The sequence below is a fragment of the Medicago sativa genome, chromosome 7 (genome assembly GCF_051527215.1).
Source record: "Medicago sativa cultivar Bolivia chromosome 7, Bolivia_mono, whole genome shotgun sequence".
NCBI classification, from domain to species: Eukaryota; Viridiplantae; Streptophyta; class Magnoliopsida; order Fabales; family Fabaceae; genus Medicago; species Medicago sativa.
Window position 1 is genome coordinate 19,390,033 of NC_140755.1, and position 18,059 is coordinate 19,408,091.

At 37.1% G+C, this 18,059-nt stretch overlaps 1 protein-coding gene and 2 pseudogenes across 1 annotated transcript; 2 read left to right on the forward strand and 1 right to left on the reverse strand.

The window, feature by feature from the left end:
- The first annotated feature begins 1,533 nt into the window (after positions 1–1,533).
- Positions 1,534–2,093, forward strand: LOC146904842 (uncharacterized). Its single transcript, XM_085728380.1, has 2 exons — positions 1,534–1,640; positions 1,754–2,093. Exons 1-2 carry the CDS (start codon positions 1,534–1,536, stop codon positions 2,091–2,093), a joined length of 447 nt encoding a protein of 148 aa, XP_085584506.1.
- A 2,093-nt stretch (positions 2,094–4,186) lies between these two features.
- LOC146904843 (ribonucleoside-diphosphate reductase small chain-like) lies at positions 4,187–5,168 on the reverse strand (annotated as a pseudogene).
- A 10,460-nt stretch (positions 5,169–15,628) lies between these two features.
- On the forward strand, positions 15,629–17,213 carry LOC146904844 (uncharacterized; annotated as a pseudogene).
- Positions 17,214–18,059: the final 846 nt, after the last annotated feature.

Sequence of the window (18,059 nt, forward strand, 5' to 3'; positions counted from 1 at the left end):
TGCTGTTGAATCTTAATGAAGTTGTATAAGTCAGTTCAAGTTGTAAATATCTAAGAAGTTGTCCACATTAATGGAATTATAAGAGATGTTCATGAAGTTGTCTAAGTTGTAGAAAGTTGAGTCCATTGCATACTCATATAAGTTGGTTGAGGGCTTGATGCCCTGGAATGCTTAGTCATTCACACGATGGGTGAGGGCTTGATGCCCTGGAGCTTTTGCTCACTATGTTGGGGGCTTGATGCCCTGAAGAGCCTATTTACGCTCATATAAGTTGGTTGGGAGCTTGATGCTCTGTATTGGTACCAAATGCATTTGCATATCAAGAGGTTTTAAGATGATTTAAGATGTTAAGATGTCAAGTTGTCAAGTTGTTAAGATGTCAAGATGTCACGTTGATAAGTCATTAATGAAGTGCTATGATGAATGAAGACGAATGATTATGATGTTTATGTTGATGATTGATTATGATGTCATATGATTTATGATAAGATGTTACGTGAATTATGATATGATGATATGTGATGTTTTATGAATATAATTATGACGATACATGATAACGTTGTGCTTGTACTTAGGATGCTATAAGTTGATGTTTATAATTATGTGGATATATGTAGTTGATTACGAATTTGATTATGAAGTTGTTTTCGGTAATGCTATGTTTTGATAATGATACTTATGTGAATTACATGTTGATGCTTATGATTAATATTGATGCTATGTGATGATTGTTGGTGACTATTATTTGATGTTATATAATGATGTTTAAGATTAGTAATTGATGATATATGAAGATGTTCACGATTAGTGTTATGATAGTTTATGACTAATGTAGGAAGAATAATGACACTAGTTAGGGAAGTTTAAGTTGTTAGATATGATTAATGAGTTATAAGATGTTTAAGTTGTTGAATGTACTTTATATGATTTATATGCTTAATATTTTTGTTTGAGAAATCTCACCCCTCTGCTTGGAAATGTTGCTCTTCGTAAGGGTAACTTGCAGGTAGCCAGGATTAGTTACGGTCGTGAGTGGACTCCTCACAAGTGTGTCTTAGGTGCTCTGATACGTAACGGGATGAGATTATGTCTTCTATTTCTATTCCTTACGTATTACTTATGGATTTTTATGAATAAATGTTGAACAAGACTTTTGTGATTTTATGATGAGGCCTGCGTGCCAAAGACCTTTATTATGTTGAACTAATTTCCGCTGCGAAGTTTTGAATTACTTATGTTAAATGATTTTGAAGAATAAATTGTTATTTATTCAGTTTATGAATTTTTAAGAAGTGTAACATTCCGTTTAAAGTTGAATTACTCTGATTTTTATTATGAAATTTTTACGTTGGAAAAACGGGGTGTTACAATTGGTATCAGAGCAGGTCGTTCTATCCGGCCAAGTAGTTGAGTCGAGTAGTGTCGTTTAACAGTTAGAATACCATTATTATGTTATTTTGATTGTTGGGTGTTGTACAGAGAAGAGGAGGAAACCTAGAAGCTGCTAATTTCATCTGTTATAAGAGAACTAGAATGGCTGGGAGAAATGATGCTGCGATTGCTGCTGTGTTGGAAGTTGTGGCTCAAGCTGTGGGGCAACAGCCTAATCAGAATGCTGGTGCTAATGCGAAAGTGAGGATGTTAGAGACGTTCTTGAGGAATCATCCCCTACTTTCAAAGGAAGGTATGGCCCTGATGGAGCTCAGACGTGGCTCAAAGAAGTTGAAAGAATTTTTCGGGTTATGCAATGCAGTGAAGTTCAGAAGGTGCGATATGGTACGCACATGCTAGCTGAGGAAGCTGATGACTGGTGGGTGAGTCTTCTACCTAACTTAGAGCAAGATGATGCGGTTGTTACTTGGGCTGTGTTTAGGAGGGAGTTCCTAAACAGGTACATTCCGGAGGATGTTCGCGGGAAGAAAGAGATTGACTTTCTTGAGTTGAAGCAAGGTGAAATGTCGGTGACTGAGTATGCTGCTAAGTTCGTGGAATTAGCTAAGTTTGATCCACACTACACTGCTGAGACGGCTGAATTTTCTAAGTGTATTAAGTTTGAGAATGGCTTACGTCCTAAGATCAAGCGGGCCATTTGATATCAGCAGATCCGTAATTTTTCCGAGCTGGTGAGCAGTTGCAGAATTTATGAAGAAGATACTATAACCCATTACAAGATCAGGAATGAGCGGAAGAGTAAGAACCAACAGAATCGTCATAAGCCTTACAGTGCCCCTGCTGATAAAGGTAGTCAAAGGGTGAATGATGAGAGGAAACCTGGAAAGAAAGATACTAATGTTGAGGTTGTTTGCTACACATGTGGTGAGAAGGGCCATAAGTGTAATGCTTGTACTGGAGAGGTGAAACGATGCTTTCGTTGTGGTAGAAAGGGACATACTATTATAGAGTGTAAGCATGATGATGTGGTGTGTTTTAATTGCAATGAAGAAGGTCACATGGGTTCACAGTTGTTTTATCTTGGTTTTCGGGTATCAAACATTGATTACGTTTGAACCTTTTTAACCTTTGATATCTCATTTTTTCTTGGGAAGGGAAAAAATAAGAAAAAACCCTTGAGAATCGAGGTCCGGGAGTTGTTTTCGCTACGGGAAGGTGTTAGGCACCCATAACGACTATAGTATCCTATAGGAACCGTCTTTACTTTCTACGCGCGAGCTTTATTTTTAAATGCTATTTGAAAGTGATATTTACACCTAAGAGTTTACTAAGTGAAGAATTTGAGGGAGAAGAATGTGATTAAAATTTTGTTTTATTCGAATTGAAGGAATTTTGATTCCTTGCCTACGTACCCGTTTAAGGGATCAAATCCGCCGTAGTTCTCTTCCAAAAAATGTTTTTGTTTTTGTTGGTTGATTTTAAGTTTGAAAATTGGAATTTTGAAGAATGAGAGAGAGAGGCCTCAAGGGCATAAGATTGTGAAATTGTGAGGTTGAATTTAGTTATTTTGCAAAAGAGTCAAGTATGATTAATTTTCATTGAAATTTGATTAAGAAAATAAAGAGAAAATGCAAAGGAGTTTTGATTCCTATATTTTTTGGAAAAGGTTTTCAAGTGATGTTGTTCAAGTTTTCTTTGGAAAATTGATTTTTCTAAGTGTAAATCCTAAACATTCATCTAAACATGCAATCCTAAACATACATCTAAACATGCATATCCTAAGCATACATCTAAAAATATCTATGTGATGTGTGTGCATGTGTCGGTGCTTGTGTCGGTGTACATCTTTGGAGTCCATTGTCCTTTACATCATTGGCCTAGATACATGCTATGGTCTTGCAAGAATTTAAATTGCATGAAAGTAAAGTACAAATATCACTAGGTTTTTACATTCTAAGCCTTTGCATGAAAATTTAAATGGCAAGGAAAATAAAGCTAAAACACAAGATGGAAATAAAGGGGTTAGTGAACAAAAATGCGTGAAATGATGGGAATGTGGCATAAAAGAAATGGTAAAGATGCCAACAAAAGTAGCTAGAAACATGTAGAAATCACACAGACTTTTCAGGCATTTTGAAACGGTAGTAAGCATAGAAATATTGAAAATACAAGAGGCAAATTCACATATGGCATTTCACACACCTTGGAAGCAAGGATTTCGATCAAGTCATAGAACAAGAAAATTGCAGCTAAGCACATGTTTGAAGTAATTTTTTTTTTTTAGGCAAGAAAAGTATCAAAACATAGGGTAGAAAAATTCCATCATAACATACATTTAGAATCATTTTCAAGTGCAAGAAAAATTAACCAAATCACAAGTAAAAGATAGAACAAATTTACAAGGCATGGCACCTATTTTTTTGGAGCGTTTTTCATAGGCAAGAAAATCAAACAAAGTGCAAGTAAAAAAGAACCATTTTTAACAACTTGCAAAGAAAATTGAAACTAACAAAGGACAATATATACATTTTTTACATTTTCAAGAACGAGATTCAATCCTAAAAATGATCAAGGGACAATCAAAAGGAACAAAGCATATGGAACTTTTATCTATATTTTAACAAAACATTTATCAAGAATTAAAAAAAAGGTAACAATATCAATTACGCTTTACACATATATTTTCCTAAGCAATTCTAACATGTAAAACACATCAAGAATTAACAAAATTATCAAGAAAAACAACTAGAAAAGTTTTAGAAATTTTACCAAGCAATTTGAGGCAAACAGAGACCTACTTGGCAAGAAGTAGTGTGCAGATAGCAAAGAAGTAGCAATGGGCAAGAACAAAGCCCAGGGCCTTGGGGATAGCAGGTGGATCCACCAATTTGATTTTCCTGAAACCATTCAAGCTATTCATAACAGAAGCTTTCTGATACTCCTCAACACGCTTCTCAAAAAAAATTGGTCTTCCCCTGAAGCGAAATCAATTCCATCCAACCGAACGGATTCTGAACATTGTAAACCTTTTCACAACCAAGCTCACCCAATAACCTATCAGCAACAAACTCAATATACGTACTCATCAAACCCCCATTCATCCCAACCAACGCGCAAGGAAGCGCATCGCACACAAACTCCCTTTCAATTTCAACAGCATCACAAACAATTTCTTTCACACGCTCTGAACTTAGTTTCTTGCGTAGAAGCGAGTATAACAAACAAGCGAAATCACAGTGTAATCCTTCATCACGTGAAATAAGCTCGTTTGAGAAGGTTAATCCCGGCATTAAACCACGTTTTTTCAACCAGAAAATCGCACAGAAGCTTCCGGAGAAAAAGATTCCTTCAACACAAGCAAATGCAACAATTCTTTCTGCAAAAGAATCGCTTGAATCGATCCATTTCATCGCCGAATCAGCTTTCTTCGCGATACATGGAATGGTTTCAATTGCATGAAATAAGCGAATCTTTTCAGCAGAATCGCTTATATATATTCTAAGGAGAAGAGAGTACATCTCAGAGTGGATGTTTTCGATTGCAATCTGGAAACCGTAGAAGGCACGTGCTTCGGAGACTTGGATTTCTTTCATGAATCTACCCGCAAGACTTTCGAGGACGATGCCGTCGGAGGCGGCGAAGAAGGCGAGGACGTGAGAGATGAAGTTACGTTCGCCATCAGTGAGGTTTTGCCAGTGCTTGAGATCGGAGGAAAGATCGACTTCTTCTTCTTGTTGTTGTTGTTCGTTACACTTTGAAACGGTTAATTCAGCCATGAATGAATGGTTACTCTTTCACTTCAACTTTCTCTTTCTAATCGTTGTGTTGTGTTGTAGTTCTGTTGGATTCATACATTTCTCCTTTGTTCAAGTTCGAACTTCTTGATGGTTTGAGTGAAATTGATTCGAAAATGGTGTTATAGAAACTGTGTTGGTTTAATTGTGAGGGTTTTTGTGTTAGTCAGTGAAAATTGGTGGAGTTGGTGAATTTGTGATGAATTTGGGAGGTTATGGAGGTTGTTATGGTGGTTGTGGAGGTTGAAGGTGGTGGTAAAAGTTTGTTAGGGTGGTGGAAGAAGTTTGTTAGAAGAGAGAAAGTGGGAGGAAAAATTGAGAGAAAAAGTTTTATGACTTTTGTGGATTTTTTGTGAAAATGATTGAATAATTAGTTGTCTTGACCTTGATCATGACTTTGACCTTTATAGGTGATGAAAGGGATGCTTGCCCAATGATATGATGCCATGTGGCACTTGGACCCTAACCAACTTTGACCAACTTTGACCTGCAAAATAACAAACTACAAAGGACCAAAATGCAAATAACAAGACTTTGAGGACTAAAATGCAATTAAAACTAAAATTGATTAAAAAAAGTAATTTGAAAATTAACGTAAAGTGAAACGATTAAAAATAACAAAACGGACTAAAATGAACCAACTACTAAATGAGGTACTTTAACGTAACCTCTCTCTGTCGAAATTTCGTGTGAAATGACCAAAATGCCCCTGGGGACTAAAACGACTCAAAAAGACTCAAATGCAATTTTAAAATGGTTTTTTAACAGGGAATTAAAGCAAGAACTTATACAGGCAAATTAAAAGACTCAGAGACAATTTTTTAGGGATTAAAAAGAATTTTAACACAGGAAATGACTAAAATGCCCCTAGGGGCTAAACTGACTCAAAGTGACTTTAAATGTAATTTTTTTTTGAAGTGGATTTTAACATGAGAGTGAAACAAGGACTTATACAAATCACATGAAAAGACACAAACAATTTTCAAGGACTAAAATGAATTTGAATGCAGGAAATGACTAAAATACCCGTTTTCATGAATTTTGCAAATAACATTGAGATAAGATGCAGAGGAAGATGCAATTGATCAGAGACAAATTCAAATGACTTGAAATGCAAGAAACAGTTTTGGATGACTTGAAATGCAAGAAAACATGGACAAATACACAGTTGAAAAGATTTGTGAAGCTAAGTTGAGAGATAAAGCAGAGTGAAATGTCAGCGTAAACAATAGCAAATTGGCAAATGTTCAAGAATAATAGACATATATCAAAGATGAAAGAAAATTTTGAACAAGTATTTTTAGGTCCAAAATTAAGGTATAACAACAGTGCAAGAAACCTAAGAAGGCTCAGGCTAGTGGGAAGGTGTTTGCTTTATCTGGTACTCAGACGGAGAGTGAGGATCATTGATATGAGGTAAATTTTCGAGGATGAAAATTCTTTAAGTTGGGGAGAGTTGTAACGCCCTCCTTTTATTTAATTATTTTTATTAAGTTAGAATTTATTTATGTGATTTAATTATTTATATGAGGTGTTAGTATTTTATTATGTGACATTATTCTATTATTTATTAGAATATGAGAATTATTAGTGTAAGTAGAATTGGGGGTTAGAATAGAAAGAAGAATAAGTTGTTGGGTCCAAAATAGATTTAGAAAGAATAAAAAGGATATAAATAGAGGAAGCTAGGTTGAGAGAATAGTTTACAACGTACGTTCAGTTTTGGAGGAAAAGAGGAGAAAAGAGAAGAGAAGAACCAAGGAGAGAGGAAGCTGCGATTTCTGCATATTAAGGTGAGGGTGAGACTATCTTGCATTAATATTAAGTTGTTAAATCATTAGATTACATCTAACAAGTTGGGGAGAGTTTGTGAGATTAAGAGGATTAGGGTTTATGAGCGATTTTGATGATTAGATGATGAAGAACTGTAGAATTGAGGAGAGAATCATGAACAGACCTTAAATATCCCATAGAAATGTTATTAGAAGTAGTTTGATGTTTAGAAACATGAGAATAGATGAAAAGTTGAGATTTTTAGGATTCTGCTCGAGCCTACTGTCATCGCTCGCCACTGCGAGCAGAATCGCTCGCCACTGCGAGCAGAATCGCTCGCCACTGCGAGTGATAGATCTCTGGCAAGTGCACCAAATACTATCGAAGTAGTAAAAATATCGATCCCACGAGGACTGTTTTTAACTTCAATAATTCAATTTCGTTATAAAAGTAGGATGTATAAAAGTTTATTTTGTTTTGCCACTAGGCAGTAGATTTGGTTTGATTTTAAGAAATCAAATAAAATAGTAAAGATTTGATTAAGAAAATAGGAGAGAGATGAGATCAGGTCTTCGAATCCTCTATGTTTCCCCTAATTGGTTACTGCACCTATTATTACTAATGATTCTCTAGTTTCACGATAGTTAACAAATTAGCCCTAATCAATCCCTTGAGTTAGGACCCTCTTTTTAAACTACAGCCCCTAATTCCTTAGGTGGTCTAATAATCATCAAAGGTTTAAGCACGTTAACCTAATATCACTAACAAACGATTATCCATTCCTAGACTAACCATGTTTATTAGAACAATTCAATTAGGTCTAAGTCGAAAGCTATGGTCAGTAGTCATTCGATCTCACAAAATCATGTTTATATTTGATCAGGATATAAAAAGCAGTAAGAACAATTGAATTGAATGAAAACTAGAATATCATTAATAAGTAATAGAGTTTCACAGCAACATATGATCAATTAGGGTTACATAGGTTCATCTCCGACCTAATCTCTAAGAGATTTAGCTACTCATAATTGAGTTTACAAATAGCATAATCAATGAAAGAATTAAAACATACATAAACTGGGTTAGAGATGATGAAATCCTCTCCGCTGCAGCCTTCTGGGTGTTAAAATCGCACTTTCGTTCTCCAAAATCGTAACCCATGTTCTTCAGCTTGAGTGCAGTATTTATAGAAGTCATGGGCCTGACCCATCAAAATCGCGCCGCGCCTTGTATTATGGCGTGCCGCGATTTCCTCTTTACAGGAAGTGTGTAATTTTGTTTCAAAAATCGCAGCACGGCTGTAAATTGGCGTGGCGCGATTTCCTTCGAACAGACTTCAAATTTTAAGCTTTTTGCACTCCAGAACAGTATAAATTGCATGAGAACTCTATCAAAATGTCACAATAAGTCCCTAATATTACGTAATGACAGGATGTCATCACAACCCCAAACTTAAACCATTCCTTGTCCTCAAGGAATTTGCTTGCAACAGTGACAAACGACAGTAAAATAACAGTTACCTGACAAAACGATAGTACCCAAAAGTTCATTCTCCTTCTAGCTAAAGATGAGCTAGTTTGACTTGTTCGCATCCACCAATTCACAACTCCTCGCATCAAATTGAAATAGGGTTCTACCAGTCGACATGCAGGTCTACATATTACCATATGCTTGAAAAGTTTCTAAACATCAATCAAAGTCAATATCATTACACACTTTTGAGGTCTTTAGGGTTATAACGGGGCTTAGGTGAAAGGTGGGATATATTTGGATAAGTAGGCTACACAAAATTTGAGTTAGGCATTCCTACGGAAATTAAAGCACAAAATTCAATCCTTCGATCATTCACCTTTTGAAATAGCAATCAATGCAAAGGTACTAGAGAATATTTTTAACATTTAGGGACAATCGAGTTTGAAGTTACTCGGATTTTCAATGTTTTGTCCCTTTTTCATCATTCAATTTCTTTTTCTTTTTTTTTTAATACACCATTTTTGTGTGTATTTTGCATGTCAATTTCATTTTTGTTCTCTAATTCTCTAGTACCCCCACCCCAAACTTAGTTGGTTGCAAATTCCAATAGCAACCCCAAACTTAATCTTTAGCAACATTCTACAATGCCTTAACTCAGAAAATACATTAAGGGACAAGTCCTAAAAGTCTCTAGGCTTGTAATGTAGTTTGTCACCGAACAAAAAGTTCTAATCCTACCGGCTCACAATTGGTTAAGAAAGGATAAATTCAACAAATTAAAACAGGGTAGGCTTCAAAAAGGCTCACAGGACCAAGCACTTTTGCCTCAGTGTGTAATTGACAAAGACCAATCAATAATAGAGAAACAATGCAAGTTCTAGAAATGTAGTTGCATGGAAAACTAATCTAAATATAAGTAAATTGAAAAACAAGATTTGGCAATGAACCTTATGGCTGAGATTTCTGGGAGTATGTGACTACCTAGCAACGCCGTACACTTCGCCTTTGAATCAAGTCACCCCTCCTTGAGAACTTTTGGAATACCGTTTCATCAAACAACTGTTACTAAACTGGAATAGGTCACATGAAACAAAACAAATTCATTAATAATAAACAAGTGCAGGAGCAATTACAATAGGGAAATAGTTCAATGGACTTCGACATTAAAAAGAAAAGAAAGAAAATACATCAAAAGAAAAATGACTGAAAATAAAATACAAAGCAGAAAATGCTAATCCATCAGTAGATCAGCCCATGTTCACATCATCGTGGTAACATCTCAGCATAGGTAAGCATCCGGGACTTTTTCCAAGTAGACCCAGGCCTACACATCGTGGTAATGATGTCTTAAAATGTATCCTCTGTCATACCAAATCTCTCCCTCCTTTGTTTCTCAACCCAACACTCCTCCGGTGGTTGAACATTCAGCCATTCATTAAGCGCTTCAGGGCTGAAATCAATGGTCTTGCCCCGAACAAAAGATTGAAAGGGTGTATCGGAAACCCGTGCATTTGCAAAGAATTCAACGATCACGGTTTTGTTGTTCGCTTCATCGATCATCTCATTCAACTTCGTCCACCCTCTCCTTCGTAACTCAGCCTCAAAGAACGGATAATTCACAAGCTTTGTGAATTCAAACTTCCTCTCCCCCACAATTTCAAAACTTTTCATGGCTTTGTGGAACTCTTGGGCTTGGTCATTGATAAAATGAATGGCGTTTTCTGGTGGTTCGGATGCGGTACGAGGGCGTTTGGCTTTGCTTGTGGATGGCTTGGGGTTGGTGGCTTTCTTTGAGCGGGTGTTTCGTTGGTTAGAGGCCATTTGTGGTTTAGGAAGATGGTGAAAGGGGAGTTTTGTGAAGTTTGGGAAAGTTGGGAATGATTGTGGTTTGATGGTGGTTTGGATTGATGAATTTGTGATAGGATTGTGATTTGATGATGTTTAGTAAGTGAATAAGGAGATGAATATGAGAAAAATTCGTGAATGGGAAGTTTAGGGAAGTTTTGGTAGAGAAAGGTAGGAAGAATGGAATGGGAAAAATGGTGGAAAAGCTGGGTTTTTATAGACTGGTAGGCAAAATCGCGGCACGCCATATAACAAGGCGCGGCGCGATTTTGATCAAACAGGGAGCATGCTTTGCTTCCTCAGGCCAAAAATTTTGTTTTCTTGAAAAATGCCTGAGTTCATTGAATTTTTGAAAAACTTTTGAAGAGAGAATCATGCAAGACATCAGTACCTTGCATGATTTTCTTGATAGGAGGTACTAGAACAATTTTTCGAAAACTTTCCTGCCTCATATTAAAAAGAAAAGAAAAATATTTTTGTGTTTTTGTTTTTGAAAGCAATAAAATCATACCTGAAAATAAATAGTGGGTTGCCTCCCACCCAGCGCTTTCTTTTACGTCATTGAGCTTGACGCTTCAACCACTGTTAGGGTGGCAAATATGTCAGAAAGAATATATCATCCTTCTTCTTCCTCTTGTTTGGTAGGAATTCCATGAATTTGTAGCAAAGAAGTAGATGCTCCCATGCTCTCACTGTTAAACCTTTAGAGTTTAAGCTCTCCCACCGTAGAGAAGGACGTGCATCCATCTGCACACGAGTGATTTCCTCAACCTCCGTTGGTTCAGACTTTGGGAATATATCAACACTCCTCACTTTGGGTTTTTCTTCCACCTCAACCTTGTGACACTCACTCTTCATCTGAACCAGCTTCCTCTGAGACTCATGTGCTTTCTCAACAAGATCACCACACTGAACATCAAACTTCTCAAATGAAACTTGATTTGACACCAAGAAATCATCTAAAATATTCTGAAGTTGAGTATTGTAATCGATGTTGATCATCTCTTTCTTCCCTTCACCATCACTACCTGGTTGATTTGCCTCATGATGATCACAACTCGAGATTTTGTTGTCCAAAATTTTGATCTTAAAAGATAACATATATTTTTCATACTGCAACTTAGCAATCTCTTCTGTGTCATAGAGGAGTACCCTGTCTATCATAGCTGCAAAACTTGGATAAACTTTTCAGTAGCACAGTACAATGAGAAGAAAACAAAGAACATAATATTTTTTTTTAAATATATATATACAAAAATATAAAAGACAGAAATCCTAAATAATAACGTAATTGCCTTGTTGAAATGACTCAACAGTCCCCGGCAACGGCGCCAAAAACTTGATAGATCTCTGGCAAGTGCACCAAATACTATCGAAGTAGTAAAAATATCGATCCCACGAGGACTGTTTTTAACTTCAATAATTCAATTTCGTTATAAAAGTAGGATGTATAAAAGTTTATTTTGTTTTGCCACTAGGCAGTAGATTTGGTTTGATTTTAAGAAATCAAATAAAATAGTAAAGATTTGATTAAGAAAATATGAGAGAAAGATGAGATCAGATCCGTCGAATCCTCTAAGTTCCCCTAATTGGTCTACTGCACCTATTTGTTATGAACCCTCTTCTAGTTTACGATGATTAACAAATTAGCCCTAATCAATCCCTTGAGTTAGGACCCTCTTTTTAAACTACAGCCCCTAATTCCTTAGGTGGTCTAATAATCATCAAAGGTTTAAGCACGTTAACCTAATATCACTAACAAACGATTATCCATTCCTAGACTAACCATGTTTATTAGAACAATTCAATTAGGTCTAAGTCGAAAGCTATGGTCAGTAGTCATTCGATCTCACAAAATCATGTTTATATTTGATCAGGATATAAAAAGCAGTAAGAACAATTGAATTGAATGAAAACTAGAATATCATTAATAAGTAATAGAGTTTCACAGCAACATATGATCAATTAGGGTTACATAGGTTCATCTCCGACCTAATCTCTAAGAGATTTAGCTACTCATAATTGAGTTTACAAATAGCATAATCAATGAAAGAATTAAAACATACATAAACTGGGTTAGAGATGATGAAATCCTCTCCGCTGCAGCCTTCTGGGTGTTAAAATCGCACTTTCGTTCTCCAAAATCGTAACCCATGTTCTTCAGCTTGAGTGCAGTATTTATAGAAGTCATGGGCCTGACCCATCAAAATCGCGCCGCGCCTTGTATTATGGCGTGCCGCGATTTCCTCTTTACAGGAAGTGTGTAATTTTGTTTCAAAAATCGCAGCACGGCTGTAAATTGGCGTGGCGCGATTTCCTTCGAACAGACTTCAAATTTTAAGCTTTTTGCACTCCAGAACAGTATAAATTGCATGAGAACTCTATCAAAATGTCACAATAAGTCCCTAATATTACGTAATGACAGGATGTCATCAGCGAGTATCCCAGATGCTCGCCACTGTGAGCAGAACACTCGCCATTGCGAGCAACCCAGAAACGCTCGCCACTGCGAGCAAGAACACTCGCCATTGCGAGTAATGCTGTTAGTTGCCCAAATTCGTTTTGTTTGCGATCCTTTCACACGTGTAGTGATGAGTGATCATAGAATTAAGAATGAGAGTTGTTTAGACTGATTAAAGCTGCACAGAAGCCGAGTTAGGTGATTGTGATTATTAGCAAAGAAGTATTGGTTTATAAGTATTATTTATGATGTTAAGTTAATATGATGCATTCCTTTAATGATGATATGATCTTCAAGCACTATTATATGCTGCATTTGTTGTTGATTGTTGCTGTTGAACCTTGATTAATGTTATAAGCAAAGTGACGTTGATATAAATACATTAAGTGAATACTTGTGGTGTTTTAAGTTAATGTGATTCATACATTGATGATAATATGTTGTGAATTGTTCATATGTTGTCTATGTTACTGTTGAATCTTAGTGAAGTTGTATAAGTCAGTTCAAGTTGTAAATATCTAGGAAGTTGTCCACATTAATGGAATTATAAGAGATGTTCATGAAGTTGTCTAATATGTAGAAAGTTGAGTCCATTGAATACTCATATAAGTTGGTTGAGGGCTTGATGCCCTGGAATGCTTAGTCATTCACATGATGGGTGAGGGCTTGATGCCCTGGATGTAACGCCCGTCTTAATTATTTACTTAATTTAATGAGGATTTATATATTTATTTATATATATATTTATATGATTTAAGAATTTAAATAGTTTGCATGATTTATAGATAAATTATGTGATTTTCTAGAATGACGTGAAGTATATTGATGTTGTGAAGTTGTTATGTTGGTGTGACTTATTTTATTATTAAATAAAATAAGATATGAGAAATAAAATAAAAATATTAAAGATTGGGCTGCGTGGTGAGATGAGCAATTAGTAGTGAGAAGAGTAAAAAAGAGAGATAAATAGACAGACATAAGTTAGGAAAAGTAGTACGTACGTTTTTGGAGAAAAAGGGAGAAAAGTCAGAAAGAGAGAAGAACTAAAGGAGGGCTGCGATTCTGCTATTATCAGGTAAGGGTGAGACTAATTTTCAATATTATTAAGGGTATAATTCTATAGGATGAATTTAGCATGATTAGGTTAAGTTTTGGTGAGAATTGAGAATTAGGTTTAGGATCAATTTTGATGAATGAATCAAGAACAGATGTTAGATTGATGCAAAATTAGTGTACAGACCTTAGATATGACTTAAGATGATAATTAGATGCTATTTGGATGAAGGAATCATGAATATAGGTGAAAAGTTGTGATTTTTAGGTTTCTGGCCGTACTGACATTCATCGCTCGCATCTGCGAGCAAGAACACTCGCAACGGCGAGCTGGAACCCAGAGCTCGCATCTGCGAGCAATGCAACTCGCAACTGCGAGTGACCTGTAAGCTCGCAACTGCGAGCAGAATAACTCGCCACTGCGAGTAAGGACTTAGGAACCCAGAATGCACGCTTTGCTCGCCATTGCGAGCAGAGTTACTCGCCACTGCGAGTTAGGCTGTTAGTTGCCCAAAATTGTCCCGATGCGATCCCTTCTCACGTGTAGTCTTGAGTTGACCTTAGAATTAAGTAAGAGAGATGTTTAGGATGTTTTTATAGACCCTGCAGTTTGTTCAGGTGACTGAGATTAGAAGTGTGGTTGCATGAATGTTATAATGATGCTTTATGGTATTTACGTTGATGTAATTCATACCTTAGATGATGTTAACGCATTCAAATGTTATTAAATGTTGTATCTTGCTGCTGTTCCCTGCTTTTGACTGTTAGTGTTCTGAAGTTGCGTGATTCGGTCTATGTTGTAGGATTCAAGGAGTGGTCCATGATTATGAGTCGTATGAGTTGTTTATGTTGTAGTCTAAGTTGTTGGAAGTTGAGTTTATTGCATACTCATTAAAGTTGGGGGCTTTAGGCCCGGCAGCCATTGTGCTCATTAAAGTTGGGGGCTTTAGGCCCGGCAGCCATTGTACTCATTAAAGTTGGGGGCTTTAGGCCCGGCAGCCATTGTGCTCATTAAAGTTGGGGGCTTTAGGCCCGGCAGCCTTTGTGCTCACACGTTGAAGAGCCTATTATGCTCATTTTGTTGTTGATTGGTACCACATGCATTTGCATATCAAGAAGTTTCATGATGTTTAAGTTGTCAAGTTGTTGTTGAGTTGATAGAGTTGCATGGTCAAAGATGAGTTGTGTTGTCAAGTTGTTGTTGAGTTGATAGAGTTGCATGGTCAAAGATGAGTTGTGTCGTCAAGTTGAGTGTTAAGTTGATTATGATTTGTGATGAAAATTAGTAATGGTATTTGATGATTGTATTTGTTATGAAATGAAAAATATGTTAATTGTCAATTTGTTGATATGTTATTAATGTTTAAGTTGTTAAATGCATTTTATTGGATTATATGCTTAATGTATTGATTATGAAATCTCACCCCTTCTGCGTATATGTTGCCTCGACCGTGGGTAATGTGCAGGTAATAAAGATTAGAGGCATTCGTGAGTGGACTCCTCACTTGGTGTTTAGGTGCTCTGATACGTAACGGGATGGGGGCTTGCTTTTACTGCTATTCCTTACGTGTCTCTTTTATGAACTAATTTATGAGATTTTCCAATAAGGCCTGCGTGCCAAGACTTTAAAATGTTGAACTATTTTCCGCTGCAACAGTTTAAGATTTTTCATGATGTTGAATTTGAAGGATAATTATTATTATCTGTTTTGAGATGTTAAAGTAGTGTGTAGCATTCTGTTATGAATTAAATACTCTGATTTTAAATGAAATTTTTATGTTGGGAAAACGGGGTGTTACAATTGGTATCAGAGCAGGTCGGTCCGTTCGGCCAAGTAGTGAGTCGAGTTGTGTCTTTAGGAGTTGGAATACCACTATTATGATATTCTAAATGTTGTGTGTTGTGCAGAGAAGAGACCTGGAGGCTGCGAATCTTATTTGCTATAAGAGGACTAGAATGGCTGGAAGAAATGATGCTGCGATTGCTGCTGCTTTGGAAGCTGTAGCCCAAGCTGTGGGACAACATCCAAATGCTGGTGCTGGTGCGAATGCTGATGTGAGAATGTTGGAGACCTTTCTGAGAAATCATCCTCCTACCTTCAAAGGAAGGTACGACCCTGATGGAGCACAGACGTGGCTCAAGGAGGTTGAGAGAATTTTCAGAGTTATGCAATGTACTGATGATCAGAAGGTGCGTTTTGGAACGCATATGCTGGCTGAGGAAGCTGATGACTGGTGGGTGAGCCTCCAACCTACCCTAGAGCAGGATGATGCAGTTATTACTTGGGCTGTGTTTAAGAGAGAGTTCCTCAACAGATATTTTCCTGAGGATGTTCGCGGAAGAAAAGAGATCGAGTTCCTTGAGCTGAAGCAAGGAAACATGTCGGTGACAGAGTATGCAGCAAAGTTTGTGGAGCTGGCTCAGTTCTATCCACACTACACTGGGGACAATGCTGAGTTCTCTAAGTGTATCAAGTTCGAGAATGGTTTGCGTGCTGATATTAAGCGAGCCATTGGTTACCAACAGATCCGTGACTTTTCTGCTTTGGTGAGCAGATGCAGAATCTATGAAGATGACAGCAAAGCTCATTATAAGATTATGAGTGAGAAGAGGGGTAAGGGCCAACAAAGTCGCCCAAAGCCTTACAGTGCTCCTGCTGACAAAGGAAAAGGAAGAGCTAATGATGAGAGGAGGTCAAACAAGAAGGATGTTGGTGTTGAGGTTGTTTGTTACACTTGTGGCGAGAAAGGCCATAAGAGTAATGCTTGCACTAAGGATATTAAACGGTGCTTTCGTTGTGGCAGTAAAGGACATACACTTGCAGAGTGTAAGCATGCGGACATTGTGTGTTTTAACTGCAAAGAAGAGGGTCATATTGGGTCTCAGTGTACGAATCCGAAGAAGACTCAGACTAGAGGGAAGGTGTTTGCTTTGACTGGTACTCAGACTGAAAATGAGGATCGTTTGATCAGAGGTACTTGTTATATTAACAATACTCCTTTAGTTGCTATTATTGATACTGGTGCTACACATTGTTTTGTTGCTTTTGATTGTGCTTCTAAGTTGGGTCTTGCTGTGTCTGATATGAGTGGAGAAATGGTCGTCGAAACTCCAGCTAAGGGTTCGGTGACTACTTCTCTTGTTTGTTTACGATGTCCTTTGTCTATGTTTGATCGTGATTTTGAGATTGATTTAGTTTGTCTGCCTCTGAGTGGAATGGATGTAATTCTCGGTATGAACTGGTTAGAGTACAACCATGTTCTCATTAATTGTTTTAGTAAGTCGGTGCGTTTCTCTTCTGCTGAAGAGGAAAGTGGAGCAGAATTTTTGTCTACTAAGCAGCTGAAGCAATTAGAACGCGATGGGATCTTGATGTTTTCCTTGATGGCATCCTTATCTTTGGAGAATCAAGCAATGATTGATAAGTTGCAGGTGGTGTGTGATTTTCCTGAAGTTTTCCCTGATGAAATCCCTGATGTACCACCGGAGAGAGAAGTTGAATTTTCTATTGACCTTGTTCCGGGAACGAAGCCTGTGTCTATGACACCTTATCGTATGTCAGCTTCTGAGTTGGCTGAGTTGAAGAAACAGTTGGAGGAATTGCTAGATAAGAAGTTCATTAGACCGAGTGTTTCACCTTGGGGAGCGCCGGTATTGTTGGTTAAGAAGAAAGATGGAAGTATGAGGTTGTGCATTGATTATCGACAACTGAATAAAGTAACTATAAAGAATAGATATCCACTTCCTAGAATTGATGATTTGATGGACCAGCTGGTGGGTGCACGTGTGTTCAGCAAGATTGATTTAAGGTCGGGTTATCATCAGATTAAAGTAAAAGATGAAGACATGCAGAAGACGGCCTTTAGGACGCGATATGGTCATTATGAATATAAGGTGATGCCTTTTGGTGTGAGTAATGCGCCTGGCGTGTTTATGGAGTATATGAATCGCATTTTCCATGCATTTTTGGATCGCTTTGTGGTTGTGTTCATCGATGATATTTTGATTTACTCTAAGACAGAAGAAGAACATGCAGAACATTTGAAAATCGTTTTGCAAGTGCTGAAAGAGAAGAAGTTGTATGCTAAATTGTCTAAGTGTGAATTCTGGTTGAACGAGGTAAGTTTTCTGGGCCATGTTATTTCTGGTAGTGGTATTGCAGTCGATCCATCTAAAGTTGAAGCAGTATCACAATGGGAGACTCCTAAGTCAGTTACAGAGATTAGAAGCTTTTTGGGTTTGGCAGGATACTATCGAAGATTTATAGA